This window comes from Dysidea avara, chromosome 9 (assembly GCF_963678975.1).
Source record: "Dysidea avara chromosome 9, odDysAvar1.4, whole genome shotgun sequence".
Lineage (NCBI taxonomy): Eukaryota > Metazoa > Porifera > Demospongiae > Dictyoceratida > Dysideidae > Dysidea > Dysidea avara.
In genome coordinates this window covers 17,116,908-17,129,832 of record NC_089280.1, presented here as the reverse complement: position 1 = coordinate 17,129,832, position 12,925 = coordinate 17,116,908, and the positions used below count along the sequence as shown (strand labels likewise).

The window sequence follows — 12,925 nt, the reverse complement described above, 5'->3', positions numbered from 1 at the left end:
CCAAATACGTGGGCAAACAAAACTGTGGTTTTCTCTGAAGTGGGATCCATTAGCTACGTAATTAGCTACGTACCACCGAATAGAGTTTAATTCATTTATCAAATTCGCCGGTATTCTACTGAGCCTAGTGTCTACGTCGCACTTTCAGCACCAGCCATTAGTAAGTCATACAGTAAGTCATACAGTACTTGTTGAAACTTACACTTTAGTATGTATACACTATAAAGTGTCTACCATTCAATTCATAAGAGAAGCTACATTTGATATGATATCCTGGGCTTTAGCGGCAAGCTAAGTGCAAACGAATTTCACTATGATGTTGAGGCTAAGTAGCTGTCATTTGGTGTGGTTAATGTGACCCCTCTTGCCACATGACTGTTATGTGTTTCTAGATTATGGGTGGTCTGCATGTAATACAGAGTGGTGAGCAGATTACTATTTCAACACTGGTTGTATGTACATGGTGTACAGAAAGAGAGCTAGCATAGTTAGGTATAAGAACTCTGCCAGGATGACAATCTTAAGATTCTGTGAAAGTAGCTCACTGCATGAGTAGTCATAGATCATGTTCATGTTACAAAATGTTTGAGTCAAGAAGTTTGCGGACTTTTGTTCATGGCAAAAATGCCAGCTGGAACAGGCATATCCAATACATTTCGATTGAAAAACCATTAAATTTTTGTGTACAGCCTATCTCAAGTCTGTTTAGTAACTTCTGGGTGTGATACGTGTAGAGCAACTCTCTCTGCAGAAGGAGTCCAATTTACAGCACATCAAAATGGCCTAAATCGACCTGGTGTAGCAAATTTCCCCATACATTTTGTATTGAGCGTTTCACGGGTATGTAATAAAAGGTGTAATAACCCACAACACGTGATAGATACCTCAGATTCCGGACCAGATTTGGAAAGAGCAGTGAATAGCAATTAAAATGAGCTATAGCAAAAGTAAATCAGGAAATTTAAGTACGTCATTTTTTAAGGTTGAAAATCACTTTTTCTATGGCACATTGAATGGCGGATATACACTCTGAAGCTATTTTGATGTCTTAGCACCCATTAACTTTCACTACATTAGTGTTGCAATGAAACAAAAGCATTGTGAATTAGTTCTGCAGGTAAGTTTGTGAAAATTACAGTGTTATGTTATTAAGCACAATGATGTCCGTCCCACGTAACAAACTTCTTTATATGCATCCATGTAGTTACATCCTCCTATTACTCATGTTTTCGATTTTTCCAGTTAAGTACTGGATGATGGCATCACTCTATAGGGAAGACATTAGATGGTACAGGACTTGTCTAGTATTGCATCAATTTAATTTGTTGAAGTTTCTGCCTTGTGAGTATATCTACTTATGACCTTGATTCCCAAGTGAGCTGGTACATTCAAGCTTTCCAGCCCTGCAGTGCTAGCTAGTGGTCTAACCCAGGGACAAAATGTATAATAACCAGGACATATGTTGTAATGTGTTTTAAGTTTGTTCATAATATCAATCTGAAGAAAGACATACCTACTTTTGAAATGATCTTAAACAATACCCAAATGACCTGCATCCAAATTTAATCCTAGCATGCACACATCCAATTTTTATTCTGCCACACACACTTTAACTATTAAGTGTACCTGTGTCAATTGTGGCTCTGTGTACTACACACAATCTTCAAAACAACCGGATTGTCACTGCTAACAAATGAACTGTGTTTTGTAAACTTTTTGAACCTTCTGCATCTCAAGCTTGTCATGGTCAAAAATAAATCTATTGTCTGGCCCTCCTACTTACTAGCTATATTAACTGTTATGATAATATGGTTAGTTTCATATTCTGTCAACAGTAGGTTGCTGTCTAAATGTCTACACTGAGCCACCACAGGTGTGTATATTCCATTATAGAATTTGTTGGTCACATCCCATTAATAATGGACTAGTGGGTGACAGTAATCAGTAATACAATCACATAGTGGGCGACTGATCAATTGTGTGGTTGTCCTCAAATAACATTAGTCAGTAGAGAGTTGTGTGTAAATGCTATAACTACATATGTGCATACTTTACAGCTATCACTGTATTGCTAGTGTTATATAAGAAAAGTATTATAGAATCAGAAATATGTATAATAGTCGGGCTCAATAATAGACAACTAACACATGCATCTTCCTTGTGTAATAAAGTTTATAATGAACGTGTGGCTATATGAGACGTCTCTTTGTTCTAAACTTAATTACAAAATGCTATGGTTACATTAAATCCACAATATTGTTTTTGAGGAAATGGTCACACATCATGTACGTATTTGGTGGTGAGTACATCTAGTCTATAACTGACCACGATCTCACCACTTCTTGTATTGTAATAACACTAACCCACAGCAAAGTATCGACCTAGGCCAATAGAAGCTCTATTACAATACTTTATTACACAGCACAGTAGGTACATGGGAAGATAATCTAGATCGTATGAAGTTAAAAGTACAGTGAAACCTTATTATAACGGCCACCTCCACTAGGTCCCCAAACACAGCTAAGGTGTACTTCATGCCTTAGTAATGAGGCCACCTCATTTATTGAATATTTTTGATCCCATAGGTGGCCCTATTAATGAGGCTTCACTGCTTGACAATCTGACAGTGTAACTAGGCATAATAATGTTGCCCAGCATACAAAAGTATTGTGAAGACAATCCTCTACATTTTTGACTGGCCTGGTCTGTTTCTTAGTAAAGCAATTTGTGGTAAATGAATGAATAACCTAGTGACACTTTAACTAATGCCATTACTGTATTGGCTGAATACCAAGAAGTTATACTAACAAACTATGAAATAACACCAAATCACTTTATTGTTTTTCTTATTACTTGTGTATACCTTACTCTGACATAATGGTGTATTTCCCTGCTCTAAATACAGAACCACCTCGTGTCAGACCAACCAAATTGGAACATTGAAGGAATTATTGGGGGTGATGGTGGAAGACATAATACAATGTAATGTTGTTTAAATTAGCCATACATTTTTGACCAAATTTTGCCTACCTAAGCTGACGATTTGTAATACACACATACTTCAAATTATCTCATTACATAACTTAGTGGCAATTCTCATTGTAATTGATTATGTTTTGATTTACTTTTGTTGTTGTGGGGTCCCCTCACATCATTCCTCAATGTCACATATCACATAGCATGTGGTAGGTATAGTCTCTACCTTTTATGGCAGCTGTTTATGTGTAATATAATTAAATAAACATCTAGTAAACCCAATTCATAATAAAAATAAAACTAAATATATAAATATATAGCTACCTCTAACATTTAAATCTACACACATTTATAACTATAAGGTCTCTACAATATTATCCACATGCCTTTGAGTTAAGTGGTATGGAGGATTGGTTTCTCTTGTCAACATTTCCAGTACACAGGATAGTTCTTAGAATTGGCTTTTGATGTGTGTAGGGTTGCAGCTCCTGGTGAAGTGCCAGCTGTGCTTGTTTTAAACTTCTTCGTCTAATAGTATAACAGCCTAACCATAGTTAGCATGCAATCATAAATTACTTACCTTTTCTTTTCTTTGGAATTGCATAACATCTTAGCATGGGAAACAGATCTGTGAAACTTTAGTCTAGGAAGGTGACCAGAAACATCATCTGAATCTTCATCATCTTTAACAAATGGGTTTTCTACTCTCTTAATATCCACAGCATAAGCATCCACTTCCAATGACCCTACAGTAGTGGGAGCTTGGGCTTTGTGTAATTTTCTTTTCTTATTGCGTTTTAACAGATCCAAGCCACTACAACCATTCAATGAGTCATAGCCTACAAAGAACAAACCACATGTAATGCTATAGGTATCAGTACTTCCCCATGTAGTTATGTGTTCTTATAATCATATTAAAGCTAATATGTGACCTATAGTCTGGGAAAACTGGTCTTATTGCCTATTTAAATGTATCGAGAAATGCCACCAGTTTTAAATATTTAATGTGTTGTAGCTTACCAATGGTTGAAGCTACGTGTACCAAATTTTTACATGTTTTACACCAATTCTGCCTTGCATTCCAGAGTATCCACTGTACAAGTAGCCAACAGCTAAGTTTCCTGCCAATTTAGATAGTGTTCAACTCAAGGTTGGCTGTATCAGGTGAGCTCCAATAGGGGTTGTGGGAAGGGCAAGTTGTTTACAAAATGAAAGAGGAACGCATAGGGATGAATTAGGCCAAATTATGAAGGGCATTCAGGTATCAAAACTGGCTAAAATGAAAGGAAATTTGCAGTACAGAACTATTCAACACCATAGAACTGTGTAACCATCCACCAGGTTGGCCAGAACTCCATTGAGCCCCCAGACTGCTCATACAGCTTGCCACTGGGCTTGGGAAAATCAGACTACTCAAGCCTCACTGATTTTGATTGTGAAATTTGATAGTACAGTGAAGCACACGGTAGTATTGATAGCTCTTGTGCACATATCATGTATTGTCCCAGTACAGCTATGAGTTAACACCAGTGGTTAAAACAAACAAAACCTGTGCACATACTGCATATTCCTCCCTGATATGTAGGAGATGATAGCTTAGGTTTACTCCATTGAATAAGTAAATGTGAACTATCATCTACTAATCATGTGCTTCAAAAGAAGAAACATTATACCTTAAAGGTTATAGCTACTCCCTGTATGTTTTTCACTACTCGCTATTATATTAAATAGCCAACTTTAAAATTTTACTAATATTGATGCAGTCACATTATGCCAAGGATGATTTGCTGACAATTATAAAAGAATGATAGTAAATTTGACTCAGCTCTAAAGCAGACCCATATAGAACTCCTCTGCCTGGTGGTAGCTGATACTGCTAATTATATTTTAGTTAAATTCATTAATGCATAGTGCTACCAGCTACTGTAAGATGATAGAGTGGGTAGCGTTGGAATCTGATTGACATACAATGCAGGGGTTTATTCATATTGACTCATGGTGACAAAATATGCAAATAATTTGTTAACATAGTAACGAAAGAGATTTATTCATGATTAGCATTATGATTGTGGAATCATTTTAGTTGATATTGCATTGCAGGTCTGAGTGCCATGTATGGTGGGTGGCTATCCACCCCCCCCCCCCCCCCCCCCCCCAGATCAGTGCTTGAGACTGCATATTCCCATGAAACATATTGACCAGAAACCAGCCTCACAAACCTTCACAGGGCCTTGGCAGTATTGTTTAGATACAATCAAGCTCACAAAGTGACCCAAAATGCTTTTAAAAAGCTGCCACAAAATTTAATTTTTTTAAGTTAGTGGAATTTTCTGCTGACTGACTAACTAATGCCTTCAGACAAGCACAGTTCAATCATTGCTAAGGCTATATGGGCTTGATTTTTCACTTTCTGATGTTATTTTAGTCTGATAGATGCCTTAGGCATGTCGCAGTACATGTGAAGCACATATCATGTACTTACTTTTGTCTTTGTGTCCCATTCTTTTCACTAACAGTGCAAGGTGTAATTTGCACATCACGGCTTTGCTTGTTAATGGAAATCATTCATAATTTTTATACCATACCTCCAACAGTTGAAGTAGGTTAGTTGTAGGCTAGCTATGTATCCTTCTCCATGTGTAGGGATGTGTAACAAGCTGAACATAGTTGAAAACAGCTACATTGTTTATTAGTAATTAGAATGAAGGAACGTTTTGTTGCACAATTATAGCCGCATACGTCTTCCTTTGATGTGGTATAGTGCTGTTACCATGTGATATGCTTGACATAATATTTGTTATGGTATGTGTAATATGTTGTCATGACGTGATATGTACTACAACGCGACCTGTGTAATATGCTGTTAAGATTCAACATGTTTGATGTAATTTTTATTATGTGTTGCAACATAATGTGCTATTGTGATGCAATGTGTAAATGCAATTTTACATGAGCACTACACACGTAACACGACATGAGCTAGTACTATAACTTGTAATAAAGCAAAATGTCTCAGTTATGCAGTACCAATGCCTCAACCAGCTGCCTAATTTCTCCCCAAATTGTGTTTTGTGTTAGTTCGAATATATGGTCTGTAAATGTCTATAGTCTGTGGATGTTTTGTTATCAGTGCATGTCATAATGTTATAGAGGAAAGTTTGATGGAAGGGTGGTATGTGTAGATACACATGCTATAACATTTTGTTAAATATTTTGTAAGCAATTGCAAGGAGGTCATTGCACAATACGTTAACAATAATATACCATATACTATCACCTTTCATTTAAATAACAAAACCTCCTTCACCATGAAAAGCAATGGGCTGAGCAGTATAACTGAAACTTTGCAACAATTTAATACTTGTGGATGGATTCTTCAGAGATTGCATTGGCCGTCATTGCTAACAGGTCCTCTGTGGGTTGTCATAGTGCTTGGGTGGCTTAGTTCCTAGTTGGAATTCACTGTAATCCTTCTGGTCTCTATTCACCTATATCTCATTGGATAATAGTCCCTGACCTGAAATTATTTATTAGGCTTATAAATAATTTATTAAATACTGATTTATTGGAAACTATCACACAACCACTCTCTTCCACCACATCTGACACACCAACTATTTCAAAGAATGTGATAATTTCTATAAAAACCAGAGCCATCTGGTTTAGTAACCTCTCAGAGGTATAGCCACAATAAAGCTAGACAAACATTGTGGAGTGAGCCTAAGTGGGTTGAGTTGCTTATAATTTTGTGTGTGGTTCATGATTAGCTGTGTGATGTTGTGTTTTGATATTTTGTAGGTGGAGAAAAGGTGATGAGGTTGTACAAACTGAAACACCAGCTGTTGGTTCAATCATAGAACAGCTGTTTTCATCGTCAACAATTGAAGACAATGCAATTTGTCAACTGTATTGCAAGTTTCTGCCAGTGATTGTTGTGCTAATACATGCACAAGTTTGTCTTGTTGATTGCACGCCTACTATGTAATTGATCAAACAATTACATTTAATTGGTTAATGCCTTATTATACTGTTGATTTAAATGTCAATAGCTGATTAATTATGTTGTTATAATTCAGGAACACAAAATAAATAATGATGTGAATAGCTATAAGAGTATAATTATAGTTATAGCTACAGACATTGCCATGAAATGATGAAAATCGTATCCAAGGATGATGTCAATTCATCAATGCTCTGATCTTTGGCTGGCAGGATGTCGATCCATCCAATCTAACAACATAGCTACAGTAATAATCTGATGATCAGAATAGAAAGATCGCTAACAAGAGCCAAAATCGTATCTATGATGTCAGTTCATCAATGCTCTTGGGTAGGTAGGGTGATAGTGTTGATTGACGTCACCAGTTGGAGTGGCAAAATGATGTTGCTCAATGTTATTGGGTGGCAGGTGATTGACTGTGTTGATTGACTTGATTACTGCAGGGTATAATGTTACTGGGGTGGTAGACCCTATAAGGTGACTCTAACTTGATTGGGAATTCTCTGACAAACTCTTTATTGGACCACCCTCTCAGCCTGCTTGAAGCATGGCATCTCTGCAGCCCATTTAGTCCTGTCCTTTTCTCTTACTTCCCTTTGTTCTGCTGTTTCTGTTGATCTTCTAGATCTATCACGGTCACCTATAAGCTGCTTTTTATTCATGATTGTCACAATCAGAGTGGAGATTGCCAACAAGCCCTTATAAGGATCATCAGTAAATGACACCGATTATTGTTTGTGTTATCAACAACGTACGTACATACCCTTATATGGATCGTCACTGATTTTTATCGTAGTTTTTTTGTGCATGAATCTAAGTCCTGCTAGTGTGGGGCTCACCCAAATTAAGTCATGATGTCATAAGAGCTGCAACCTCATAACACTTGAAAATTAAAATTTAGTGTACCTTTGCAAGATTCCCATCAATGACACAAGTACTAATAACAGTATAATATGTACATGGAATATTAAGATTGCCTGTAGTTTCAACTACAACTACAAAACCTCATATTACCACACCCATTTTGTCTGCTACAAAATATTATAACCACAGTTAAGGTAGCATAGGGGCTTGTAAGTGTGAATACATAAGCATGATATGGCTTCTGACATGGTAATTATTTACTGATAAACCCTTCACCTCTGGAAGTCACTGTTGTTTACTGTTTACATTTGTAATCTGTACTATATCACAACATTCAGTGTTCAGTTAAGGAAGCCATATTATGCTTTTCCATTTTGGGAATTGTCTTTCGCGTCACAAGATGCAATAAACCCTCCAAAAGTGTAACACTGCTGGGCATACACAAAGACATCATGCATAGACTACAGTAGTACTGTATCATGGAGGTTTGCACACACACGCACGCACGCACGCACACACACACACAAAAAAAACTCTTCACTGTTGAGCATGCCTTAAGTTGTCCTCGGGGAGGATTCTTATTTGTCCGCCATAATGAAATTCGTGATTCTATCGCTCATTTGCTAAAGAAGATTTGTCATGATGTTTCTGTTGAGCCTGCATGGCCTTCAGCTATTGACTGGGGAAGCCTGTCTTATCATAGTGTCGTTGTAGATGATGGTGCTCACTTGGGTACTGGTCTTGGGGGTGTTTCACATCAATGTGTTTTCTTTGATGTATGTGTGTTCAATCCCTATACCCCATCTTATCAGTACCAGTTAGACTTGTTATCACTGTAGTGAGCAACAGAAGAGGAGCACTTATGACCAGCAGGTTTGTGATGTGGAGATGGGATGTTTCTCACCACTTGTCTTTTGAGCTGCTGGTGGCTATGGACCAACTGCTGATGTTGTCCTTAAGAGGTTGGCTTCATGCGTTGCCACCCGCCACAGTCACCCGCTTTGCTGGCTTCGATGCCATATAGGATTTTCTTTAATGATTCGGCTGTGTGGTTGCTGCTCTTTCCCTGGATATCTGCCTGATTGATCTGGCTATGCACGAGGGGCATCTCCATCCTTAGTGTGGACATTTTATAGTCATTTTTGTCTTTGTTTGGTATATTTGTATTGATTTCAGAACAGACAACTTAAAAAAAAAATTTAGTACCTATATATACTTTAGCCATGCTGGTTTATTGCTAATTAGCTATATATACTTGTTTTGTTGGACTATTCTAATGGTTTCTGTCCTTTTATAGGTTTTAACCATCAGAGAAGGATTATATACCTACTGCTTCCTCTTGCAAGTTTGTGTTATAACACAAAGGCAAGTCGCAATATTTCAGTGGAAGAGATCACAAATCACCCAAAAAGGCAACAGTATACCAGCCAATGTTACACAATTAAGGGTGCTCTGTACAGTCCGCTTATATGGCTTCCCATGAAATTTAATTGTTCTATAACTTACAAATGGTTTAAACAAATGTTCTGTACTTTTTTAATGGGTATAAGCTAACACTAGTACACAGTTTAGTCCAAACCCAACTGCTAAATTTGCTTTAGAACATGAGTTACAGTTTTTCCCTTTATACTAGAACTAGTCCTACAGTTTATGCACAAGAGCCTTGATACTTTTATGATACACCATGCTAAACAGCAGAAACCATTGTGCGTTTTTATTTTTGTCTTTTAGCTTCTCAATCATCACATATTTATCTTTCGGGTTGACACTCCCAGAAATCCTTTTTTTTACTTCCACGTTATTCATCATCTGGACTTGCTATTTAAAAATGGCAAATGCTCTTCTTTGACAAAATTACTAAAGTAACTTGTATGAAAATTTCATGTCTATTGGATTAAAAATGTCGAAGTAGTTCTAATTTAAGTGAGAGGGTGTAGAATAGCAAGATGCGTATGCTTGTTGCTATGGGATACCTAATTTACAGGTACTAAAATGCATCAACATGTCACAGACTAATTAAGTGACCATAATATTTATTTTAGTGCAAAACAGACTATGTCTTGGGAAGCCTTGTACGAACTGTACAGAGCACCCTTAAAACATACAGCCTCAAGGTTTATAGATCCTTATAACTGTGATGAAGCCTGAAACACATCTGACTGATAAGCTAAACCGTTTGCTCTGAATGTGACCTTGTTCACCCTTGTAATGAAGTGGCTAAAAGCAGCCAGTTAGTCTTCAAGAAAGTTAAAAACAAAGACCAGTCTAAAGACTTGTAGTTTTAGTTGATGTTGTATTGGTTGTGGTTATACCTCACATTCCAATCACATGAATAATCTGAAACTTGGTGGACATGTAAATTATTACACACTGAATTGCATCATCTATGGCAGGATAGGGTAGAGTTTTCAGATGCAGTGATATTAGCAACTGGTTGATACTTTATATATGAAAAATATACGTGTGGTCCAGTCGTGATAATTCCTACTTTGCATGGTATTCTCAATACTATACTGCACACAGTGCTAAAACGAATGGGTCTACAACAATGAGACCAAGACTGCTAAATAGCTGAAAGACAGCCAAAGCAGATGGCTGAAAACTGGGATCTTCCTTCACCGATTAGAAGTTTAAGGAGGCAATCAGTTGCTTATGCTACCACTTTGTAGACAATGCCATGTCCTTACATTAAATGCTAGTGTATCGTATTATTAAAATTATATATACATTTCAATCATCTATAGCTACGTATATACTTACTGAATGCAACCATTCCGGTTATTCAAGCATGTGTATGTGTCAAATACTACACAACTTTATAGTGTATAGCTATGATTATAAACCAATTCATATATACAGATATAACAACACTTTCCAATTATGGACAGTCGTACACACATTACATGTCTAGCAGATGTGCTTATCCAAAGAGTACGTGCAACCATACACAGCCATTGTAGTCTAGTCAGAGTGCTGTTTATATCAATGCATTGTATACAAACCTCCAACTAGTAAACATTACCTCCTACAATCACTAAGTTTATGAATGGTGATTATATGCACCACATAAAGGGTTGATCCGTCATGCCATACAACAACTACTACTACCGTATAACAAGTCCTGTAATAGAGCTGCAAAACAGAACCCCCTAAGAATTTCACCACACCAGTTAATGGGGTCTGTATAGCCACATTCTGGCATGCAAACGATCCATGACACTAATTTCTTGGAACTCAGAACTTGCATTGCTGTGTCACCAGTAAACAACACCAACTAGTCAGCTAAAATGTGCTCAGCACTTCCATGGCAAGACTATATATACTCACTATTGACAAGAAGATCTGTAGTTCTGAATAACAAATCCACTAAACTAAACTACTTATAGCTACTGTACGTTTATAGTCTATGACAGTTGTAATTGCTATCAACCAGTTCATGTGTTTCTACCTCACATGTGTCAGCATGCATTATCTAATTCATTCTTACCAGGCTCATTGGGGATTGTCCTCTTTCCTTCCAAGATGTTCGGTGCAGCTTCAACAATGAGCAACAAATTTCCTTCTCCTCGACTCATAGTATTGCTCATACTAACTGCGGCTACTGGTGCTGCAGGTAACGATAAGTGTTATATACAAACGTTGCACTTACAACCTGTGGTAAAAGCTCTTGATATATCAGTATAGTCTATAATGTCGACGTTCACAATGCAGACTCGCCACAAGACTTACTCCGGCAGTAGCTACGCATAAGTAGTTCGTACCGTAAATTTATATGGCTTCAAAACGCATGGCTTTTAATTAGCATTGGGCATGTGGACGCCGACGCGACAAAGTAATTTTCCCAAATACGTGAGCAAACCGAAACTAAGCCACTGTACTCGCCAAACCTAACCGAATATCAATTAAATTTGGCGGTGAACTAAATTTGGCGAATTGGCGATTCGTCACTAAACCGCCAAATTTAAATTTCGTCAATATTATTTTCAAACATTGGGTCAAGCAGTTGTTGAAGTAGGTTTTCGACAAACCTTCGTGGATACTGCTGAAACTGGTAAATTAGTGTGGTTCCACGCATGCCGAAATGGGTGTGGCTTACTGACTAGACTAGAACTCGTGCTTGATTAGTGGGCGTGGCTCCACGTAAGCTTGTAGACAGCAGACATTAATTCGTGCGCAGCCATTGATAAATGGACGAGTATGCCTACAGACAGCAAATCTGAAAGTAGGTGTGGCCATGAAAGAGATTGGAGCACAGATATTCGAGTACAGTAGGCGTCTATGGAAGCAGGACCAAAATAATCTTTAAAGCGAGTCAGTACAGCATCGTACTTACTCCATTCGCCAATTTTTCAGTGAGAGCATTTCGCCAACTGCAATTTTACAGCAAATCGCCAAATATTAGTTTCGCCAATATTTGATGTCATACTGTATATCAAGAGTTAATAATAGTGGAGGGGAGAGTGTCTAACGCTGTATAGGGCTGCATAAAATGAGCGTGTGGGAGCTAAAGGGCTTCACCACGGATAATCTCGTGTTTAGTCGCATTCTCTACACTTGACAACTAGAACCAATCGTCACTTTTGTCAGGTCACATCAACGATGCTGCACAAGTTCATGAACACTAGAATCGATATTTGGGAAGTGCTGATAGTGGTATTTGGTTCCAACATGGCAGACCAGGTAACACCGCATCGCGTCTTCGAACGACGGTCGAGGTTAAGCAACGTTTCAACTTCCGGTCATGATGCTAGCTCTGAAACGGCTGAAGAATTTTTTGAGCAAGCAGAAGAATTGCTAGCGTCAGGTTCACAAGTCATGTCCAGTAGCGTGCTTCAATTAGACGCTATCTGTAAAACTGGAGAACAGCGTTTTAAAGGATTGGTATTTGCTCTCGGACATACTGGAATGGAAGGAACTAAAACACTTACTATAACACAACGTGAGCTTCACTGTCACCCTCCATTTGGTTACACTTCAAGGGTGCATATTGTACTTATTGGAAATGATTATAAAGTGAATCTACTGGGTACCGAATTTATCTCTGGTACATTATTCACTGAAACAGATGTGTATAAATTGTGTGAG

General features: G+C 37.7%; 1 protein-coding gene and 1 long non-coding RNA gene across 2 annotated transcripts; one reads left to right on the top strand and one right to left on the bottom strand.

The window, feature by feature from the left end:
* Positions 1–7: 7 nt before the first annotated feature.
* LOC136266967 (uncharacterized) lies at positions 8–7,022 on the top strand. The gene is made up of 2 exons (XR_010706409.1): positions 8–160; positions 6,775–7,022. It is a non-coding gene; the product is annotated as an uncharacterized lncRNA (long non-coding RNA).
* Positions 3,245–11,655, bottom strand: LOC136266966 (uncharacterized). Its single transcript, XM_066062014.1, has 4 exons — positions 11,493–11,655; positions 11,328–11,447; positions 3,557–3,815; positions 3,245–3,504 (listed from the first exon to the last, which is right to left on the bottom strand). The coding sequence occupies exons 2-4, from the start codon at positions 11,425–11,427 to the stop codon at positions 3,351–3,353; spliced, it is 513 nt and encodes a 170-aa protein (XP_065918086.1). The 5' UTR covers positions 11,428–11,447; positions 11,493–11,655; the 3' UTR covers positions 3,245–3,350.
* Between the last annotated feature and the right edge of the window lie 1,270 nt (positions 11,656–12,925).